At 42.1% G+C, this 24,058-nt stretch overlaps 1 protein-coding gene across 1 annotated transcript; it reads right to left on the minus strand.

Moving 5' to 3' along the window:
• Nucleotides 1–1,029: 1,029 nt before the first annotated feature.
• On the minus strand, nucleotides 1,030–21,976 carry LOC108799388 (cytochrome P450 2J6-like). Its single transcript, XM_018571253.1, has 10 exons — nucleotides 21,952–21,976; nucleotides 20,505–20,677; nucleotides 16,836–16,998; nucleotides 13,943–14,092; nucleotides 11,292–11,452; nucleotides 8,472–8,648; nucleotides 5,085–5,226; nucleotides 3,915–4,102; nucleotides 3,027–3,168; nucleotides 1,030–1,208 (listed from the first exon to the last, which is right to left on the minus strand). The coding sequence occupies exons 1-10, from the start codon at nucleotides 21,974–21,976 to the stop codon at nucleotides 1,030–1,032; spliced, it is 1,500 nt and encodes a 499-aa protein (XP_018426755.1).
• Nucleotides 21,977–24,058: the final 2,082 nt, after the last annotated feature.

Genomic DNA, 24,058 nt, shown 5'->3' on the forward strand with positions numbered 1-24,058 from the left:
ATGGGAGCTTCAGCCAAAACTTTCTTGTTTAGTTTTGAGTAGAGTTGGGAAAAGTTGGCTCCCCCGTCAGGTTTTACTGCAGTCTGTGTCCCTATTGAGGCGATTTTAGTCTTTCTCCGATCTAATCTCTCTGATAACTGTCAAACAAGTTGACTGACATAAACTCACAGAAGACCACTACAAAATCCGGCATTCGTGTTGCGGCAAACCACAGCTGGCTGCACATGGACTTAGTTTCTCCATGTTCCTACCTTCATGCAAAATAAAATGGTAGATTAAATAGAGTAGGGCTGCATAAAGACTGGTTGCTGTTTACATACGGTACATTAACATTACTAATCAAAATAGACACTGGAAAAAATGACTGGAGATAATCAAGACGTCTGTATAAAACCAAGCCTGTAATAAACCTAGGCAAATCTTATGTAGTCCTTCAAAACCATTGATTTGTATTTTTCTGTGTAACAGTTACATGTATTGAATCTGTCTTGGGCTAAACATCCTGTGATCTCTTGCACAGCAAGACTGGAAGGAAAAGGGCCATGACTCTAAGCTGTTCGGTCTCTGCTAGATTTAAGCAGATTCTAAGCATTCTGTACTAGAGATTTATATTGGCCTGTCAGATTCTATTTGAGAATGTGACGGGCAAGGGCAACACTCAGTAAAATAGTATTGAAAGTATGCAATACTATTATAATAAAATTGTCAGAAATTGCTCTGACTGCATTTACCTGACCTCACATTTTAAGGGGAAAAGGCAAAGGCCAAGTGATCTATACCAGGCTGGACCTAAATGTGTAGAAGGGTGTTGTTGTTTTTTTTTACATTTTGATTAGTATATGTTAAAAATTGAAATAATTTAAATTACATCTCATAATCGTTGTGCTATGGAATAAAATAGACAAAACTATTATAGATAACAAATTGTATTCTTCAGAAGAAATATTGAAAATAGGATTGCAAATATTTATCTTAATATTCTGTTATCAATATTAGGCAAACAATATAAAGTAAAACCAGTGCAGCAAACTAACGAGGAATAGCACAGACTTGGTAAGGGTGAGGCTGCAGGGTGAGATTGTAGATATATTTTGTGTTGGCCTCCGTTACGCCTTCTGGGAGATGAAATTGGTATGATCTCATGAGAGTGGTGAAGAAGATAAATAGCTCATAGCGGGCAAGCTGCTCTCCAAGACATACCCGGGCACCTATAAGCGGAGAACAAGGATGTGTATCAGACAAAATCCTAAATGTATAATGACAACACAACTTGCATGATTAGTGACATTTAATAACGAAGACTAGCCATGGATGTAGGATGACTGTTGTCTGTTCCAGCTTGGGCAACAATCTTATGTTAATGGGGAGCCCCTAACCCTCTCTGGTCAGATATTGTAATGTAAGGGAAGCATTCATTAGGCAGAATCTGGCAAAAATCTCCTCCTCTATCCACTCGCACAAACAGGAGAGCTCTTCTGAACAATTCTGCTCTGATCTACTGAGGCAACCTGACACCTCTTAGAGACTTAGACAGTGGGATCAGCAATCGAGTATGTACTCTAAAGGTGCCCATACACTGTATGATTATCGTACGTGAATCGCGGGAAATCCCGCGATCGTACGATAATCGCAAAGTGTATGGAAGGCGTGCAACCGTTTCTACTGTAGGGTCGAACGTCTTCCGTAGAACAAGCACGCTTGAAAACCCGCTGAGAATCGTACGATTCTCGACGGGTTAGTGGCGTGCTTGTTCGACAACTGCCGAACAGGCCGGTGTGCGCACGCCCGTTCAGCATTGCAGTCATCGGGAGGCCCGCCCCTCAGGGGGGCGGGCTTGCGATCATCGCAAGTACGATCTGTGTGTCCAAGATAGGCAGATCGTACGTTTTTTAAAATTACTTTACATCCCTCGCAAGACAAAGGTCTTGCGAGGGTTGTAAAGTGTATGGCCACCTTATGGCTGATCCCACTGTCTTAAAAACTGTTAGGTTGTGAAAGCATTTCTGACCACTCTGGCAAGTTTACAGGCAGGCTACTTGAAAAAGCTATATGATCTGAAAGGCTAAATATGCAAGGCTGTACTTAAAAGGTCACGAGCACTCATGTCTTTCTTACAATATATCCATTTGTATGGTAAGTGTTAGCATGCATTGTGGTGTGCTGTATGAGAAAACAAAATGGTGCATGTCGGATTTGGGGGGTTGGGATTTTTCCATTTTGTGGTGTTGGCAGCCCATTAATTTGAATAGACTGCCTTAACACAACACATGTTACCATCAACATAGTGCACATTATGGTGTGCATTAGCGCAATGCACTGGAAGGGACAGGTGTGAATCCTTATCTTCCCCATCTCCATGTAACTGGACAGTGAAAGTAGAAGCTCTTTCTGTTTGAACTGCAGCTCCTTGTGCTACTTTTCATTCTTTATTTGGAGCTTTGTTGTATGTTTATAGCAAGAGGCTAATACCAATTCAAATTAAAGTACATTTCATTATGTATTCACAAATTCAGAGCTACATTAGGTTTTTCTTATATGGGCCGGGAGTTCAGCTTTAACAGAGCTGTGTAATGTCCCTCCTAAACAGGGGCATAACTACAAGTCACAGGGTCTCATAGCAAAAATGTAATGTGGGCCCCCCTGTGAAGCTCTCGCTGAGCTGTAATTAATGACACCAAGATCCCAAAGACTCAACTTGTGCATTTGACATCAACTTTCCTACACTGTAGACTTTACAGAGGATTAGGGTTGTCATCAAATGCAACCAGTCCAACCCTTATTGATACAGTACAGTGTTATCTTTACTTGTTCCATGTTTAGTTTTCCTCAACAACCTAATGGGGCCCCCTTCCACCTCCAGGCCCCATAGCAGCCGCCTGGGCTGCTATGGCTATAGTTACACCACTGCTCCTAAATTACTATGCAAATGTTTATTAGTTAAACAAGAATTCTGTGCAGTGTTGATGCTAGGCTTACACATGTCCTACAACATAGTAATTTAAATCAATATGCTGTAATTACTGTACCTCCAGAGAAAGGTAAAAAAGCTTCATTAATTAAAAAGTCCCCTTTTTCATCCAAGAAATTATTTGGGTTGAATTGATCAGGTGTCTTCCAGCACTGGGGATCAAAAAGCACAGAGTCCAAATTGGCCAGCACCATTGTATCCTGACATAGTAAATGTTGGAAGAACAATGTGTATGTCAGCATAAAGTACCAAAAAAGTATATGCAGTATATATAAAATGATTTGTCATTATGGCAGCTAATCGGAAATAAGCTTTTACTCATGCACTGCCTTACAAAAATGCCGCATTAGACTCAAGAGTTACCTGGTTGGCAAAGAAACTTATGTAAAAAATAGGTAAGTTTACTTTGTTCAACAGTCGGTAAAGCGCAACTCCTGGTAGATAGCAGAACAGTAACTTAAAGGCTAAGTTTACCTTTCTGACCATGTTTCATGTTACATCCATGACGCCCAGGGTGTAACATGAAACATGGTCACATAAGTCTTTTCCCACCCACCCCCACTTACCTGAATTGCGAGGTTCATCTCTCCACAGGCTGCTGCTATTTTTGGAATCTGCCATGGGTGTGTGGTTCTGCCCACACAGCCAGTCACAATGGTGACATGATCCGTACTGCTCCGGTCAGGAGGGGATCCGTGCACGGCCTGTCTGAAAAGGGCCTTGGAGAGGTTCACCTTCTTGTCCTGGAGACAACCTTTACAGCAGAGAGGAGGTGAAAGAATTTCTCCAATAGAACCTGCCATGGCAGTTAAACCTCATAGGAGTTTTAATGCCTCCCTACTCTATCCTAAACTAAAAATAAACTTTAACTGGGTGAATGTATTTAATTCATAGATTGACCTCAATAAATAATGATTCACTCTGATCAAAACAAAAATGTTCTCACCTTCTTTAGAGAGAATGCATAGACCTTAACTTCTTTAACACATGTCCGTGGAATGCCTACTGCTGCAATGTTGGCAAACCGCTGGACCTCATGGATTACAGCGTTGGTGTATGGAAGCCTCTTGCGGTCTTCATAGCAAACTACTTTGGATCCATCAAGAACAGCATCAAGTTCTTCATGTATGTTCTCTGTAATAGATGATAGAGAACTAAGAAAATGTATTTTGACTAGTAGTAATCAACTTGTTCTAGTCTATTAGCCTGGTACACACCAGCAACTTTAGAGAATTGCACTTGAAGTAGAAGCAAACAGTCTGTAATTCAATTCAGTTGTAGTAATGATTTACGTGCCCCTGACACACTACACAAGCAGGAAGAGGACTTCACAACTTCCTGGTTCACTTTTCACCCCCACTTAACTGAATTATGGGGTTCTTCCCCATGCAGTGGCGCGAGGGGAAGGGCTAATAGGCAAATTGTATATAATGAGCTGATGGACACTGACATCTGCACTAGATAGTGATGTTACCCTCTCCTTGGCACCACAGGGGGAGTCTGTCCTTCACATAAGTGCTCCCCCTTTCACATTAAAGTCCCTCCCTTCCTTTTAGGAGCCACCCTTCTCATCAGAGCCCCCTTCACATCACAGTCATCTCTTCACATCAGAGTACCCCACTCTACATAAGAGTCGCCCCCTTTTACATCAGGAGCCTCCTTTCACATCAGAGTCCCTCACTTCACATCAGAGTCCCCCTTCACATCAGGTGCCACCTTTCACATCAAAGTCCCTCACTCATATCAGAAGTCCCCTTCACATGAGTCCCCCCTTAGTTCTCAGTACCCATTCACATTAGAATCCTTTAAGTAGTCCTTTACCTTCTGGCTGCATTTTTTTTTTGGACACAACTGCTAGACTTCCTCTTTAATAAGGTATGAAGAAAAACAGCAATGCCTTGTGATAAAATTGAAGCAACAATATTTCCTAGCACTTATCTGTGGACTCTCCCCCTTATTACCTTGACTAATTTCTTGAAAAATTGCTGAGTAAGCAGACCAAATACCAGCTGAGCACCTCAAAATATACATTGGTTAATAATTTTTACAAGGCACAGGTTTATCTCCACTGCTCACTAAGTACAAATTAATTATTTTGCTTTCCTGTCCTACTTACGTTGTATATGAGGATAAGCCACCATGTAAAGCAGAGCCCATTGCAGGGTGGTGGTTGTAGTTTCTGTTCCAGCAAGAAAAAGATCTATGACCATTGAAATCAGATTTTTCTCATCAAATGTAGAGTCTACCTCTGTTTTTCTCTATAAATGATGGAAAAAATATGTCAATATGACATTTTACAAAGTAAACATGGGGCATAAAAAAAGCATATTTTTTAGGATAAAGTAGAAAATATGTTCATTTCAGCACCATGGTTTTTGGCCTTTGAGTTATGCATAACTTTACTGCCCATTCAGACAATATTTTAGTTAGACATTTGTTATTTGGTCAAATGTACAACCTCACGTAAATTCATCATGGGGTAGACAGAATGTAAGTTGATCATGAAGTGCAGGGTAATAGTCTATGAGGGAAGATAGGAGAGTCTAAATAAAAGCTGAACGTGGACTTGGGGAGGTAGATAGAGAAGGCAGAAAGGAAGCTGCTAATAGACCAGAGGGAGGAGCCGTGAGGTAGCAGAGTGAAAGTTGCACAGGGCTAGTAGTGATGGGCAAATCTTCCCAGGTTTGATTGACCAGTGGTTCAGTGAATCTTGTTTGAAATTTGGCAAACGCAAACTTAGAGGCGAATCCAATTGAAGTCTACGGGGGATACATCTTGTTGAAAAAATGCATGGAAACCGGGGAACTACCATGGGGACATGTGCCAATGCAGAAAACAAAGGCTTAAATACTGGACACTAAAAAAATACACAAATCCTTTAAATAACATGTTTGGGATATGCCTTATTATGGACTCCCATGCTGGACTGGATGCTGCTGACTGAAAGATCTATGTGTTGGATCCAGATCTTATACAAGTGACCTGGCCGTGGCATGCAGACTGCTACTGGGCTGACTACCTCTGCCCTGGTGTGTGGTGTCCCCGAGTGGGAAAATTGTGAGTCGCCACTTTGATTTGTCAGAGACAAGAGACAATGGAACCTATAAGCAGTGACAAGGTAGCAGCCACTGGGATTATAATTGAGGTACTATACAAATCTCAAAACTTTTGTAGGATCAGAGAATGTGTGATGCTGAATGCAGCAGGTGGAATTGTAGAGAGAGATCAGGATGAAGAGCAAAGTGAACAGGAAAAGACAACCTCTGGGCATAGTGCAGACAATTGAAGGACATGATGCTACTGCGGGCCATGAAAGGCTAGCTGCCAGATAATTTTCCTTCAAGAGAAAAGTTTTGGTTGCTGGGTGGAGGAAGTCATTTTGCAGGGGTAGTCCTGATAGTTAAGCCCGTGACACAGGCAATGCAAAGCCGTGCAGAGCAAAGCAAAGCTCCCAGGCACGGAGCTTCGCATGCAGTATGTGAGCCGAGTGCAGCCAGATGAATGACTGCATGTTCAGCCAACTGGACAGACCTGGCATCGTGACATGCGGGTTTATATGCGCGAGCCGATTGGCTGAAGATGAAATTTTTCATCTCAGCACGCTCAGCTATGCGAGCTCTTGCAAGCTGATGTGCCGGAGAGAAAATTACATGGCACACTGCACCTGAAGGCAGCATGCCACCGCTCCGCGCTGCTTCACGTGCAGTGTGTCACAGCCTTTATTTCTGCTGAATCTTGGCCCACCATGTGATTTTTCAGCGGAGTGTTTGTTCAGCTGAGTTCCCCTGTCCAGGGGGGAACATGGATAAAAGGACCGTGTTCCCCCAGGGATTTCATGTGCCTTGGGATATGAAATGAATCTCTTGAGGATAAGGACTGCCATGTTATGCAAGATGAAAAAAAACCAACGTTGATGTACCAAAGTTTCTGTTCCTGTTGAATGTGTTACTAATCTGTGGATTAAGTCATTGTTGTTTACATGGAAAAATTATTAGTAAAGTTCAGGAGCAAGAAGAGAAATGCGTGTGTCCTTTGAATCCAGCTGCTATAAAAGAATGTGTGCAGGTGTGATGTGTAGTGAGTGCGGTTGGGAGATGGAAGTGGACCAGAACCATAGTATGCAGTAGCCATACCAAAGTGGCAACACTGAGAAATGGCAGTATTCTTCTCAGGTCCAGAGTCTGCATGAGGAGCTTCACTGTGATAATATCTTGGGAAGTGAATATGCTGAAGCAGATATGTCTGTTATTCTTCTATCATTTGACCTAAGGACATCTGTGTTCGACCTTAAAAGGCCTCCTGCCACTGAAGAGAGGGTCCTCACAAATTGTGGTTTGCCTGTGTGTGTAGCCACCTTGCCCTAAGTGGGGTGACTACTTAAATTTAGTTTGCTAGGACTGCTTTCAGTCTAGCTAATTGTATAGTCTGTACTCCTTTGGCTTTCCCCAAGGATTCTGTTACTGATTGCATCTGCCTGCTGCTGGGTGTAACTTTGCAACACAACAGAGCAACCAATATGGAATGCTATGTTATGGATGTCTATGTCTCTCCAGCCAATCACTAGGAGTTTCATGGCCAGTGATGGGCCAGGATGGGCTTGGACATCAGAGAGAAGTCTGGTGTCTTACCCATAGGAGATCTCAAAATGTCTGCCAACCAGCTCCAGTTCTCTAACACAGTGTCGCTGCATTTTCGGCTTTAAGGCTCTATCACTGTGAAGCTGGAAAGCATTTGGTGAGTCTGGAGTTCTGTTTGATCCAAGATGTCTGCAGTCCTAACCCTCTCTCCCTGTTTTGCTGTTCATGGAATAAAGCATTATAAAATCCATAAAGTGACTGGCCCCCAATTTGCATATCCCACATTCAGGCTAAGGACTCATCCCTGAGGTGAAATGTCAGCCCCTCCTGCCCCCTAGTCACGGGGGCAGTACTGTACATGTGTTATGCATTTTGTTATGTCCAACTCTCTACAATTCTGTGAGCCAGCTGTCTCCACATGTTTTGATGTTGTACTGCTTCTTTTATGTATTCCATGTTCTGGCTGGTGTTGGCTTTTATAGCATCTAACCATTCTTTTGCAGCCTGGCTTCCTTTTGTCACTTATCAATCAGAGCATCATTGCCTTTTCCAGTGATCTTGAACGCATGACATGTCAGAAATAGGTAAGCCCCAGTTTTGTAATTTTGTGGTTCATTTTCTAATGCACTATAAATATAGTCTTCAAAAAGTGTATGTTTACTTAGCTGAGTGAAAAGGTGAAGCTCTGTTCACTTTGGTCATTCAATCACGTGCAAGCAAAAATTCCTGTATTTTTAATTTCCCTTCCACTCGACTGGGTATTCAAAGTGAACACAGCTTCACTTCATTTACTAAGCTAAGTGAACAAAGAAAATGTACACATTCCAAAAGAAACAATCAGCATTTTCCGTGAGAAGCTGACTTGGGGGTCTAGTCTGGGCTCTGCTGTATGTACTGATCGTTCTTATATTGATGACAACTTTTACTTTTTCAATCTGGTCCAGATAATAGTCAATGACATCTTGAGGCTCCTCCAGCAATCCATTCTCCTTATGGGTCCGAATCTCTTTCTTCGTGAACTGTCTCAGAAATTTAATTTTTGTAAAAGCAGTCTGATGTGGACCTGGCACATGTTTCATTAGCCAAGGAAGAATATCATACATCTAAGTGGAAAACATAGAGGATACAGTTTGTTAGCTGTACTGAAAGAAAAGCCTTAAATGGTAGCTTCATGCAATAGATGAATTATACTCACCTTCCTGGCGGCATGTGTCTCCTACCTTTACTTCATTCCAGCACTGAAGCATCTATCAGACTGTTTAGCATTCAACACTTCTGGGAGTATCAAATGCCTATGTCCCCTGCCATGTGTGGGTCCATCCTCCAACCACTACGCCACTGTTGTGACCTGTACTGAGGTAGTATCGGAGAGAGTATGGTGCACTCCAACCAGTTTATCTACCTTCCACATGAGCGGTTCAGTGATCCACATCGGATTGTACCCTTCTTCTTCTGTACTGGTGGGGACACACATATTGAACACTCCCAGAAGTGTTGAATGCTAAAGAGTCTGGCAGAGGCTGACAGATATGTGAGTATGATAGCTCTTCTCTTGCAGGTGTCTGCTGTTTAGGATTTTTTTAGGCTGGGTTCACACCTAGGCATATCGGATATGCGAATTTGTCGCGCGTTTCGTGTTGCGCGATTTGTGGTAAAAAAACGCGCGACAAACGCGCATTTACGAGGGCTACTTGGCTGTATCCCAATGGAAACGCGCGACAAAAACGCCCCAAAGAAGCTCCTGTACTTCTTTGGGCGTAGGACGTTTTGTAGCGCGTTCATACGGCCTGTAATACGCCCAGGTGTGAACCATACCCATAGGAAATAATGGGATTTCGGTGTTTGAGCGTTTTACAGAGCGTAGGAACGCGCTACAAAACGCCCAGGTGTGAACTGGGCCTTAAAGATTGAAAGAGTCACTTCAATGCAGATATGCATTTCTTTACAAATATTTAAATATTTTTATGTACAACTAGCGCTAATAATTGACTATGCCTTGCTATCATCTGTTATCCATTGCACAATTATACTAAGACTTGGAAAGGGGAGGGGGGGTACTTTAGGTTTTACTGCATGCATGTGCTAACAGGTAATATGCTGACAATATGCTCACAGGAGCAGATCAGGTGCCATATCAGTGTGTTGCTCCTCCTTTATTGTGCAGCCAGCAGGCTGTGACCAGAGAAGTGACACCACTGTATTTCTTAACTGTAATAGAGAAAGTAGTTCCACCATCCTGGCTGTGCTATCAGGCAGGGGTATATTAATTACAATAGTGGCTGTTTAGAGTTATATTTCTTTGGCAGATAAAACAGTTCTCAGATGTGAGTTTTGGCTTTAAAGTGCATCTCAACCCCAAAACAAAAATGTAATATATCATTATTATTGTTATACGGGATTTATATAGTGCCAACAGTTTGGACAACGCTTTACAATATGAAAAAAGACATTAGTTACAATACAAGGACTAGATGGTTAGGAGGACCCTGCCCATTTTGCAGTTTACCAATCCTTAGATTCAGGTTATGCATTATATTTATTCATTGGACTTCATTTTCTATATTTCTACCTGGTGATCTTGCTAGTAACATGTTTTCTGTCCTAGGGTGGCACACTGACTCACCATACAGTATCTGGAAGAGTAGCGTTGTCAGCCTAGGCTGCTCTACTGATTTGGATTACAAACATCTCACCCTCTCATTATCTTTACATAGGAAGAAGGTGTCCTATGGTTCACAGAAGATAGCTGGGAAGACTTGAGTTTGATTTGTTGAAATTTCAGTTCACTATACAGGAGGTTACAAGGACACAACATAATTGGCAGAATTAACAGGTGCAGCCACTACATCTAAGGACTGCTAAATTGCAATATATTACATTTTCAATCTTGGGTTGTAATATACTTTAAGCACTACCAGACCCTGATACCCATAGCCATGTCATCAGTGTCCATATAAAATCAGCCATTTTTCTGCTTTAAATATTTATATACTTAAAAAGATACTGTCGCCAACTTTACAAAAAAAGCATGTATAATTACAGAAAAAATCAAGTATTTGAATTGCTTACTTGCCGTGTTTTATTTTTATATGATTTTGTATTCACTTTCAATGTGCCTTTAAACTTACTAGAAAAACTCACAGGCAAATTCCCAAGCACAGCCCCCTCCCTCCTTGTATGTCATAGCCCTCTCCTCTTTTAGGAGGGTCTAATTACTATTTGTGTTGACCCAGCTCCTTTACCCCTGCCTTCACTTTGCTACATAACCTTTCATGTAGCTGCCAGGTAAGGCGTGAAGGGGAATGCTAATAGTGTGCCACTTTAGTGACAGCTGGGGCTGCTGACACCACATCCAAGATGGTGATGCCTAGTAGCAGTCCCAGGGCTGTTGGATGTCTAGACAAAGGAGGCTTTTGTAGGTAAATAACATGCATGAAATATGTTAAATGCACATATAAGCTTACGAGAAGATTTTTGTTGAATCAAATGGTCTGGGAACAAGATTGCTTTAAGTGCAAAATACCCACAATAAACATCTTTTTCAATGCAGCAGCTATATAGGCTAAGTTTGTTTTTTTCTTTGCATTAAATTATACATTATATTGAAGAACATAGGTGCTCAAACGTTTAAAAGAAGATACACATGCATTTAGAGCTCAGCAAGGAAAATGCATGTACACGTTAATGCAGTGTGAACTCTCCTCTATACGGAATTGTCAATCAAGCCAAAATTACGATGACAATACCTTTGCCCAAGGCGAGGCTCCACCTTCCAAAAGACCATGATTGCTTTTGATCAGTTCTTGATATGTTGCATCATCAATAGAGAAACGATGTCCAAAAACCACAGCAGCTATTACATTTGCAACAGTAGCAGTAATAATATTAAAGGGATCAAATGGGGCTCCTAGGAAAAAATGTAGAGTACTTTAAATATGTTATGCATATTAGAAGTAACATTTTGTTATGCTAACTGTAAATTTTCTGTTCTTGAAAGAACATCAACTCCTTATTTTTTTTGTCTCCATAGTATACTATTAATCTTACCTTTACTAACAGGGCTATTCACAATAGGGTGAGGAGTTTGGATAAGGCAGGAGAAGTGAACAATCTAGGACAACATAGCTGAACTGGAAAAATTCTCCAATTCAGCTCACTTTCCAGTTCAGCTATGTTGTCCTAGATTGTTCACGTCTCCTGCCTTCTCCAAACTCTTCACCCTTTTGTGAATAACCCTGTAACTTTCTGTGTTCACCAGAAATCAATAGTCAACTTCACATTGTTCTGTAGTAGACAATGGTGAAAAGCAAACCTGTACTCCATTTTAGATTTTAAAAGTAAACAACTAAGAGCAGGCACAAGGCGATACCTCCTATTACCTTTATTGGCTGAAAAAAACCCCTGCTCTGTGCTGTGCCCCTCTCTGATTTGATTTCACTTTGTTACTGGGGCCCTGACACAAGTTCCATCAACTGCACCTCCACCAATTGCATTGTCCAGTGAGAGTGCTGCCGTACCCTTACCCATACTGTCTGCTAAGGAACTCTCTGGGAATATTCATGAATTACTTGTAAAATACTGGTGCAGTGTGGAGGGAACTCTGTGGTGTGCAGTGGAGGGCAAATAGCTATATCTGCTCTTCATTTTAAATAGATGGGCCTCTTGCTTTAATCAGTGTTTTTCCACATAAAAAAATTGCCATTAAAGCCCAATTAAAACATCTTAATTTATCAATGTAAAGCAGTCAGTTTGCATATGCAGTAAAAAATATGCCTTTTTTTTCTTCAGCAAGTGTTAAAAAAAACATGTGCTAGCAGCACTATGAGAGTTACACTGCTGCTTTTACACACAACCAGCACTCTGAGTCTCCAATGGCTCAAAATGCTCCCTGAGCAGGCTGTTGGTAATAGCAGTGTTCAAGGGGGGGCATGTCGGAGAACTGGGCTTCTGCTTGTGTTTGAGAACAGTGATCCGACTCTCCTAGTGTTCCCAGCACAGGATTCTTAGCACTTGCTGCACAGCACTTAAGTGGTTAAAAAGAGGAACTTTTATTACTGTATATGCAGCCTGAACTAAATAAATAATAAATAAACAGGTTCAATTGGACTTGATATTAAAAATGTCCAAAGAAGAAATTAGTTCATGCAACATTCAGCAGTATGCAACCTCACACTGTTCCATTGGGTTTCCACCCTTGTCAGGGAAATGATTATGTCCCAGGATCCACAGTATGCTTGTTTCTGACTGGCTGAACATTGCATTTAGGATTCAATGAGCCAATCGATGAGTATCAATGACCCTTTCCCTAACCATTAGAAAGTCAGACTGGAGTTAGAGCTCCTGGCCTCTATACTTATTCCAGATCAATGACTCAGAGTATTATAACCATCAGCATTATAGAGAATTAGCATTCATGCCAGGTTTACACCATTTTCTGGACCAGATCTGGAATGCTGTGCATTGCGTTTTGCCGCATTTTTATCATGATTGTACCGCCACTTTACTGCGATTGTGCCTCGTTCCAGAGCATTTTTTGTAGCCTAAAATGGGCTTTCAGGTGCGGTACAGTGCATTCCAGAGCGTTTGCATGCAGCTGTGATGCATTTCCATGCGTTCCAGTGCATTCCAGACCAGAGAAAATGAGACAAGCAGTATTTTCTTTGTCTGGACTGGAACAGACTGCACTGATGTGAACAGAAATACCATAGGGATACATTTGGATGCTTGTTTGGTCAGGGAACAAACTGTTCTGGTCTGGACATGATCTGGACATGGTGTGAACAAGCCCTAAGAGAAGAAGGCAGCATTGGTGGCCTCCATATTCTTCCCATACAAATTTCAATTAACCCTTGATGTATGAGAGAATTTGAGAGATTTAATTTCCCTGAAATTTTGACATAAATCAGGAGATTTCAGGGAAATGTAATCCTTTTAGTGAAATACTTTGGAATCAACAGAGAAAGAAACAATACTTTAAATGGCTCCTGAGGGTCATTATAGTTTTTTTTAACTATCCCGTAACTTGTTCTTGTGCTTAAACATAACCCCTCATTGCTTCATTCGTTTACTTTTTTCACAGAAAGAAAAAACACACAGTGAAAAAAATAACAATACATGTTTTTTAAACAAAAGTACACAAATAATGATCAAATGCACCAAACATGGGAAATGATGAGATTCTGCTTTAGCGAAATCTGTAATTTCATGGCAATCATTCTTCTTATCGCTATTTACCACCTTTACACTTATTTTCCATTCTACTCAAGCATGCCTTTGCTAGTATTTGCACTGTTTTCATTGTTTTGCCGGTGGTGTAGGCGGGGGTATACACAGGAATGAAAGTGGAGACATATTACCAGTCACAGCTAATGTAAAAAACAAATATTGATTTACTGACCTTTGTAGGCCCTAAAAGACTCTACTATGTACTGAGCTTCATCTTGTATCCGTGACTCTAGTCCACGCTTCCCAAGTCCCAAATTTCTCAGAGTCATCAGTCCAAAGCGTCTCTGTTGTTTCCACACATGTCCATTGGACATCAAAATGCCTAACAATAAGGAATAGATTATATATTTCCAGACTCTATGTAATTTGTAATAATGATCTTAGGGGAAATGTAAAGAAATATATAAGGGACACAGAATCAAGCGCTTAGCGTATATAAGGATTGCCTACTGTTAGCATTTCATGCTTGACAGTTTGCAGTATTGTTTTGTAGTCTCCCTAGTTAGTAATTAGAAGTATTAATCAAATATGTCACTACTTTAGTTGGAGGCTTATCAATTGTTTACAAAAATATAAAAACTCTATCAGGGTTATTCACAAAAGGGTGAAGAGTTTGGAGAAGGAAGGAGAAGTGAACAACCTAGGAAAACATAGCTGATTTGGGAAAATTCTCCAATTCAGCTCACTTTTCAGTTCAGCTATGTTGTCCTAGATTGTTTACTTCTCCTGCCTTCCCCAAACTCTTCACCCTTTTGTGAATAACCCTGTATATGTAACCATTAAAGTTAAAACTGCTGCAACTTTAATATTACTAGTTACATTTAAGTGCTTTTAAAATGTATTTGACTTTTACATTGTTACCTGGCCTTACATTTGCAACTTGATTTAATTATGTTCACATTATTAAAAGCGAATCTCAATTTGTACATAACCCAGACTGATCCGCTCGGCCAAGTTCGGGAGCTGTACGGGCTATAGTGAATAGCGCGTACAGCAGCCCTAAAGGTGTCCTTTCTAAAATACCACCTACTATGGCAGTCTGTGCACTCCGCTATTAATAAATTGTCATGGGCTCATGCCTGCAGTCTACCCATTCTTTCATTTGTAGGTCCTAGAAATCCTTTTTTGTTTTTACATATGTCTTAATCATTCATTAACGGACACTGGGTAAGAAAGAATTCTGAGACAAACGGGTTATATTGTTGCCTACTGGAGACTGGGACATTCACAAACGAAAAGCTGTTAGTCAGTCATGTTTAACCCCTCTCATGTCCATAATTTTTTAGTTTTTATGCTCCTCGGAGAACATTTTCTAACATGTTTTAGTTTTTCTCAAGATATTCTTTGTTCTGCTTTTGCTGCAGAGCCATGAATGCTCATTTCACAGTTTTCTAGAACAGCTGATGCTTGGCATTGCCTGGGAGGCTTTTCCTTTACTTCAACATGAAGAAGATGTAAGACCTGCCTGTAATTTGACCTTTGGACACTGGGCTCTGCTTGTGGCATTCTCTGGACACTTGGGGGTCTATTCACTAAGCTGCCGTGGGCAGCCGAGTGAATGTCCGACGCTGTTCGGCTATTCACTTCAGGCTGGTACCGCTGATTTCAGCCGTATATCGGCTGAAATCAGCCGTACATCGGGTGGCTTTGCGTGGCTTCGGGTCGGCCGAACATGCTCAGCATGTTTGGCCGACCCGAAGTGCAGAAGGAGTTCAACTCAGCCGATCCAATATCTGGATCGGCTAAGCCGAACCTCCAACATGCTACTCGCTGCTGTTCGGTCTATTCTTATAGATGCCGAACAGCAGTGAGTGAATAGCCGAATGCCGCTGAGCGAACCATTTTTGTGGAGCATTGCGTTTGACTGAAACACTTTTTAAAATGTGTCCAATATGCACTTATGCCCTAGCACAGGGGTCAGCAACCTTTTACACACCGAGTGCCATTTTTGCAACCATCAGACAACCGAGTGCCATTGAACAATAGTGCACCATGGTATTAGCAAATTTCAGTTTTTGTACTCATAGTTGTACTGCTAATAATAAGTTAAACTCACTAATTATTTGAATGTGTTTATCTTGCCGTTAGCAGCACAACTGTAAGTGAAAACATTTTATAACTATTGCACACACAAAATATATTTACATGTACTAAAAAAGTAGAGGCCGGGCCTCGGTGGCCTTGTGGGAAATCCGGGCCTGCGTGCCAGCCGGGCACGCGTGCCGGGGGTTGCCGACCCCTGCCCTAGCATATGTTACTCTCTTGCTACATTCTTCTATTAGGTTAAAGCTCAGGAGTTCCCATGCTGAAGGAACAGCACTGAGACACTTTGTGCGTACATATCTGGATATGGAGCAACCTGCATCTGAATTCCCTAAAGTTAACAGCCTGGGCTCTGTGAAAAGTTCCCAACCTGTCAAAACCTTTCCAGTTTACTTATTACTACAACCTGTCCTGTATGGTGACTGGTCTACTCATGAGAAGCTCTTTTCTCCTCCCAAATGTTTTGTTTAACAGTACTCTAGTGAAGAGGCATTTTTCAAGAAGTGGGCTGTTTCCATTGCTGATCCTGCCATCTCTTGCCTTAACAAAACAGTGACCTTCATAAGCAAATGTTTTTTCATAAGCAAATGTTTCTTACTGCAAAGAGGGAGATCTGTGACTAGACAATTCTGACATCGGTCCTCAGTTTTTCTACACTGGAAACCTCACAGTTTAGTTTTCCTGATCAACCCCCCTTATGGGTCTCCCTTTTACCCAATGCCCCATAGCAGCTGTGTGAGCTGCTATGGCTATTGTTACGCCACTGGGCCTACTGTATTAATATGCGTGTAAACACATATATTATGCCATATTCCTTTTAGTCAAAATGTGGCAAATATACTGCTTAATAGATGTAAACACACACTATATGAAAATACAGAGATAAGAACAGAAGAACAGTGCCAATGACTATAAAGGCACCCGTTTTGCATTGTGTGTACAGATTCACATTGTTTAACTTTGCCAAAAATGCTACTGTGGGAATAAGTCCTGAGCCTGAGAGAAATAAAAAAATACTGTACCTCCTCCACCTAGAAGATCCTTTAGATAGCTGGCTACAGGGCGTCCAGACAGCTCCTCAGAATGAGAGACAATACCATCTTTCACTGCTCTCCAGCCATTCAGGACCACAAGGGGAGAATCGCCAAGCCACACAGTATAGATCTTCCCATAGAGCTTAGAGAGCTATGGTTGAGGGGAGCATCAGTTATTTCTAATCCACACATAATTTATTCATTTCATATGTAAACTACATGTAAAAAGCTACAGTATATGCACTTGGAAAGGCCTCATGGCTAAATGAGGGACTGAAGTATAAAAATCATTCTAGCATGAAAATTTCTTGTTCCTCATAACAACCAGTCATAATCATTTAGGGATGCACCGATAATTTTCGAGTACCAGTGCCGATACTTGGCATTTTCATGAGAACTACCAGGGTTGCAGAAGTTGCAGCTGGGACCTAGCTCTGGCGCTCCACCACTGTCCTGAAATCATTAGTCTATATTGTTTTAGAAAAACTGTCACATGACAATAAACAGAAATGTATCAGTACTTGTACTTGTAAGTACTTGGACAAGTATCAGTACTTGTAATTGCAAAACTGGTATCGGTACATCACTTTGTTTATATTTCTAAAAACAAATTCATACATTAAAACAGGGATGTACAAATCCCAGGAGCTCCGTGTGCTCCTTACAAATGACAGCTGCCTCCTAACTTTTACATTTTTCTCTAGTCTAGTCTTGGAGCTCAAAAGTATCTGTTCTTGTACTTGTACCGAGTAGGGTACTTGGTATCGGTGCATCCCTAATAATCATTATTTCACTTTCAAAGCAAGACTGAATAAAAACAGTTTAAGCTAAATACTAGGAAACAAGAAATGTCTCATAGCTCATATTTCATACATCAGCTGTGACTCTCAGAGGGTTCAATACAAGACTCTTAGTGTATGCAGTACCCAGAAAAGTTTCCTAGCATAGAAAGACTACTGATTCAGACCTTATAATCAGATATGAAACATCTTCTTTTAAACATACTGTAGACAATAACTTAAAACAGTTTTACATGCTATTAAAGTAAAAAGGTTTTTAAGCTATTCCAGATGCTGAAATAATCACATACAATGGATGCTGTTGCTTAATGTTTAAAGTTTTAGTTTCCTGCCGAATCAGCTGGTTCAGCAAGCAGTGGCCCTTATATACAATATTCGGGTGGCTCCTTTCCCTTGCAGTCACAGCAAGGCAAGACACTTCCCTGCTCCCCATGTCTTCCTCTTCTCTGCGCCAGTAAATGAACAGCTGCTGCAGACTGCTCGGTCCCTTGTGAGCTTGTACTGGACAGGATGTTCAGGGAAGCTGAGCCGAGAGAGATGGAGCCAGCTGTTTGGAAACATGATGAATGTGAGTGCTTGGGCAAAAACTTTAAGAAATATGTTGCTGGTTGGTGTATATTTGTTTGATTTGCTATTGAAAAAAGCTTTGGGGTTTAATAGTACCCTAAGTTTAGTTAAAAAAGGTATATTGATCCAATGTAAAATGGTAAAGCTAGCCATAGAGAGTCAGATCTCTGTAATGCCAATGGCATCTACATAACCTGGCCCTCATACCAAATTGTTGAGCATCCAATCGTGCCACAGCCTCTTCAAAGTTTATTTCTTAATATGTGCACAGAGAAATGATTATTCCCTTTTCAAAGCAAAAAGGAAAACTTTAATAGGTTGGTCTAGGCAATTTTCCAGGAAACTACAAGATAATATATATGTAACAGGAGATCTAGTTTGGGGTTTCTCTACAACTGCAAGGTGTTGTGAGTGTGCAGAAAATTAGGCACAGAACAGAGTCCCTGATGTTCAGATGTCCTACCCCTGTCCTTCTGGGCTAAAACTCTGGTTCCTGGCTTTGAGCAGTGGTCGAATTAGTCAAATGTATGTAGAATGAGTGCATGTCTGTGCAGCCTACTGTGGTACCTTACGAGACCCCAAGTGAAGAGAAGTATTCTCCATGCCTGAGGTCATTAGGTCTGAAAGAGTCCCAATAAGTTGGTGGTCAAATCATAGCCCACACAGAGCAGAATGCTGGCTCATTTATATGTCCGATCGTTTAACATTAGCTGAAGCAGAGAGAGGTCCATCAGTTATAAGTCTATGTTCAATCCTCTGACAGTAACTGATGTAATTTCCCTCTGTAAGGTTAAAGTGACATTAAAGTCACACCCCGCCACCCCCCTCCCCCTGACTTGCTGCTTTAAGGACTCACCTTAAATGATGCCTCTTGATCCGATCATCTTCGTCTTTCCAGTAGTTTTCATGAGTCCCTCCAGCACTGGTGCCGGTCTCTGATATAGTGCTGACTGCTGTGTCTTCTGTGTCCCACTGTATCTGTCCGTGTGCACGCTGACGGCTGCATGCATTGACTTACACTGTGTCTCTGGCCAAAGATCTCTACTGCGCATACACCAGCCCCATGATGCTTCACAACAGCTCGAGAATCTTCAGACCTTCAGATGGGAGCGAGCGGCGGAGACACAGGTACGTTTTTACCTATTTGGTAATTTTTTAATTTGTTTGAATGTTTTTGCTTATATGTACTGCTTACTAGCAGTACATATATGCAAAAAAAAAAACCAGAAGGTTTAATCATGATTTAAGAGAACTTCTTCTGTATGCAAGTAGGGCTGTTGCTTTTTGTATTAGTTTCTTTGAATCTTGTGCCCATGTGGTAGTCTTGCCAGAATGAGCAAGGTTGTTTGTTTGCTATCTCTTCAATAAATAAGCTTTTTTCCTACTTTAACTTTCTTTCTTGGGGCTGCTGATTAATCAACCTGCTCCCCTACCCTCTTCCTACTTAAAAGTGAAACCGCCAGCCACAGCAGGTATGGATGCAAAACCCCTGCATTTCTCTTACAGGATTTGGGTATGATCTGAGGTCGAGGAGCATGAATTGGGTCTGACCTAAATTCTGATGGTGTATGAATTGGGTGTGATTTGAAGTGAAAGTACATGATTTGGGGTTGATCTGAAGTCTAAAGGTGCAGGAATTAAGGCTAATCTGAGGTTTATATGGGTTTATCTGGGTCTGATGCCTGAATTGGGTATGGGCAAAGGTGCAGAAACTAGGGCTGATTTGAGGTCTAAAGGTGCTTTTGTTCACTGGCACACCAGCTGTCCAGTGCTTGTAAATTGATATTTTAATCTGGAAAAGGTTGCTGACTCCTGGTATAGACTATAATTGTATGCAAGTGCTTATCAGGCAATATCATTCCCCCACACATTACTGGTAGAAGGTCTTCAACTGGCCAGTAAATATTAGTCTGGCAGCATACAACCCTACAGACAAAGGCACTGCCTTCAGTATCAATAAGCATTTACAAAACATCAGAAAAGTTTTGAAATCATTTTTTGATACCCTAAGTACCTCTCAGTTTATCAGAGTTGTGTTAAATACAGATTACAAAGGAAGTGCTGACTGTCATTTTAAACAAGCTTTAGGCAGGCTATAAAAAACTTGAAACTTGCTGAAGCTTTTACACATCCATGAAATCAGATTTGCATTGTTATTTGCATCTAAATTTGAAAGCATTTTAGAAGTTTTGAAACAAGACCAATATCACAAGCAGAAAACCACCATTATTGAAATATGTATCAAGAAACCAAACTCTACTTGTAGGCTTTTCAGGAAATCTATACCTACTTGTGTTAGTGTTGCTGGATGAAGCTGAAATTTCAGTCTCCACAAGTTTCCTACAAAAGGCAATGGAAATGGCCCAGGAGGGAGACTTCTGGAATTCCATAGGACTCTCAAATAGTTGATTATCAACAGAGACCCCACAAATAGAAAAAATAATTCAGAGATAGTCCACATAGCCAGGTAAATGTGAGCTACTCAAAACAGTATGAAAATAAAGAATTCTGTATGTACCTTTTGTGATGCAATTTATCTGAGCCCAGTTTATCTACTAAAGCACTGAGCTCTATAGGTTACAGCCCAGATAACTGTTATACAACTGCTGTTAATATTTAACTTCTATTTACCACTGTCACATTGCTACTTATGTTAAAGGGAAACTCTATGTCTCTCTCCCTTTGTGCTCCACCCATATACAAGCCCAATCCACAAGCCCCATCCACAGCCGAAGGCAGCTGATGGCTCAGCCGAGCCGAACCCAATGAGCAGAATCTGTGCAGTTCACATATAGCATTTGTGTCCAGTGCGGGCTCCCACATGAAAAACCGCAAGGGAAGTGCAAACGCTGAATGGAGACTAAAAGGTTAAAAACCTTCCCATTTACAGCTCATAAAAAAAAGTCATTAAATTCACTGATCAGCATCAGGGCTCCTGATCCCCAGGCCAATCTGAGGTTTTTGTAGAACTCCTCCAGTGGGGAGCCCAGGGCCGGATCTCACTGGGGCCCCCCCAGCATGAGGTTCTCGTGCCTCTGTCCCTCCATCCGCCCTCCGCGCTAGGTCCCTGCGACACACCTCTACCTTGGAGCTCTTCTCGGCCGCGCCACTGTAGGAGATGCGGCTTGGTTAAAGCGGCAACGGCAGTATATAGTGGGCCCGGGAGGCGGGCAGTCGTCCTCTTCCATGTGGGCTGAACAGGGCACGGGGGTCGGTGACGGGCCCCCTCTTTGGCCGCGGGCCTTCGGGCAATGCCCGACTGCCCGTTTGGTCTGTGCGCCCCTGATCAGAGCCGACCTGTGACAATGAAACTGTCATAGATTGGGAAGTGAGCGAACACATACCATCACTCGCTCACTTCTCGATCTATCCCTGCATAGACCCGTGGCTGTCACTCACGGCTCCGTGCAGGGATTTCCCCCCTCTCCTGTCTGATCCTCCATCGCTGACTGGCGGAACGGACGGGGGAGGGGGCGGGCACAGCTGGCTCTGCCTCTGGATAGGCAGAGCCAGCTGTCAATCCCGCGGCTGGGTGGAGCCAGACAGCAATGTCGGGATCCATTCCGGCTGCGGTGTCTCAGTATATCGCGAGCTGTAGCTTGCGGTATACTGAGCTTTGGGTCACGGGAGAATGCTAGTTTGTGTTCTCCCGTGACCCTTAGGAGAACTATGGGGAAAAGCCCTGATCTCATAGTTCTCCTTTCGGTGTTTTTGTTTTAGCCAATGGAAATCTAGCTACTGGGAGAAGGAGAGGTTGTTCATTTTCAGGTGTATTCAGACTTTTGTCATTTGTGAAAAGGCACAGTTTAAAAGCATTGGATTTTGGTTGTTGGGCGATTTGGAGCTTTGAGCTTCAAGCTGCAAAGCGCTAAGGTGTGTATGAGGGCTATGAAAGATTCTACCTAACTAGGATACAGATAGCAAAAAAACGTCTAACTGTCACAATGTCCGGCAATCCAAATTTCCAGGTGCCTGGCTGTCAGCCTATTGTGTTTCACAGGGCTGCAGCCAATCTGCACACCTCCTCCCCTATTTAGCACTCTCTCACTTGTTGCTTTTTGTTCGAGCAACAAGTCTTATTTCTTGTGTTGGACCCCTTAGTTTCCCATGATCTCCTGTGCTTGTATACCTTTTTGGATCCCTGCTTTGTGCTGATTCTCCTGTGACTGCGATCTCCCAGTTGGCTATTCCCCCTTTGTTTGTCATCTCCCTGTTGGCTTTCCCCCCTTTACTTGTGATCTCCCTGTTGGCTATTTCCCCTTTGCTTGGTTCTTGTGTTCCCATTTTTTGTAGTTCCTGTGTGCTGGTCTTCTACCTTATTTGTACGCTTCCCCCCTCCATCATTGTGCTCTCTTCTGCGTGCCTGTACTTATCACATTCCCCTAGTGCTATCCTTCTGCACGGTATCTGGTGCACCCGTGGCCGTGCTATGCATGTCTCCCATTGCACAGCTTTCAGTGTATTTCTTGAGCCTTCCGGTACATTCCCCTGTACATATCACCTAGAGTGCCTGTAGTTCTGTGTTATGTAAATTTTTCCTGCGTGTACACTCTGTATCCTAGCCCTGTACTCGCACCATCCCTTGTGTGCATATTCCCTGCTATACATGTTCACAGTGTGAGCTGTGATTCCTTGTGTGAGATCCTGCTTATCCTACTAGTGGATGGTAATTGTCACCTTCAGTGAGCCCTTGCACCTGCCCTTCCTGTGTATCTTTTGTCCCTGTGGATAAACCTGTTGTGTGCAGTGGCGAGCCGTGTGCGAGGATCAGAGGCAGGGCTTGAAAAATCCCAACGAGCAGCTTTACATTCAAGCTATCGGGAGTCTCTAGAGACGCCAGATCGCTTGTATTAGCCGCCGCTGTCACTGCCGGCATGGCTCTGTGACAGGAGATCAAAGGGAGATCAGTATACGGTCTCCCTTTGATCTTCTCTGAGTCCCCGAATGCAGGAAGTGGTGTATATTACATCACTTTCTGCATTCAGTGTCACTCTCCAGCTACAGAAGCTGATGAAGCCGATCTCTGCTTCATCAGCTTCTCTGGGGGTCCCTAGGTGACATTAGGGGTCTTGGAGACCCCTGATGTCTCCATAAAGAGGACCTGTCATGTAAATTGGCTATCACATAGGGGGCTTCTTATCCCCCATGTAATAGGAATAAAGTTGTGTGTAAAAAAAAAGAAAGTAATACAAAAATTAAAGAATCATTAAAAAAAAATAAAAACATTTTTTTAAGTCCCCGCCCCCCACATACACACGCAGATATGCGTCGGGTGCGCCTATGTGCAAAAACCAACAATTGCGCCTATTGTGCCGCACATGTTACATACCGTGCCGCAAACGTCGCAGTGAGAGCAATAATTCTAGGGCCATTAATCACTGATAACACTAAACTGATGAGCAGTAAAAGCGTTTAAGCGTCGCCTATGGGCCTGTGGGCGTTTTTTGCGATTTTGCGGGCGCACGCAATTTTAAGGCTTGACATGTTTGGTGTGTATTTACCTGACGTGATCCCGACTTTTATGTTTTACCAAGAATTTGGGTAAGAATAAATGTTTTATAACAGAACGTAGGGAAACCGTTTTTGTTTTTTTTTTACATTTAAGGTATTTTTTCATTGATATGGTCCAGAAAATTTAGGTGAACAAAACACCTGGACCCCTACACCCTCACTCTTTGCATCTGGAGGGAAAGAGGTTTAACCTTTGCATACAGAAAGGATTCTTCACAGTTAGAGCTGTGAAAATGTGGAATAGACTCCCCCAGGAGCTAGTTCTAGCTAGCTCAGTTAACTGTTTAAAAAAAAAAAAGTCAGGATGTATTCCTAAATGCACAGAATATTACT

Source organism: Nanorana parkeri, unplaced genomic scaffold (genome assembly GCF_000935625.1).
Source record: "Nanorana parkeri isolate BGI_ZX_2015 unplaced genomic scaffold, ASM93562v1 scaffold1713, whole genome shotgun sequence".
NCBI classification, from domain to species: Eukaryota; Metazoa; Chordata; class Amphibia; order Anura; family Dicroglossidae; genus Nanorana; species Nanorana parkeri.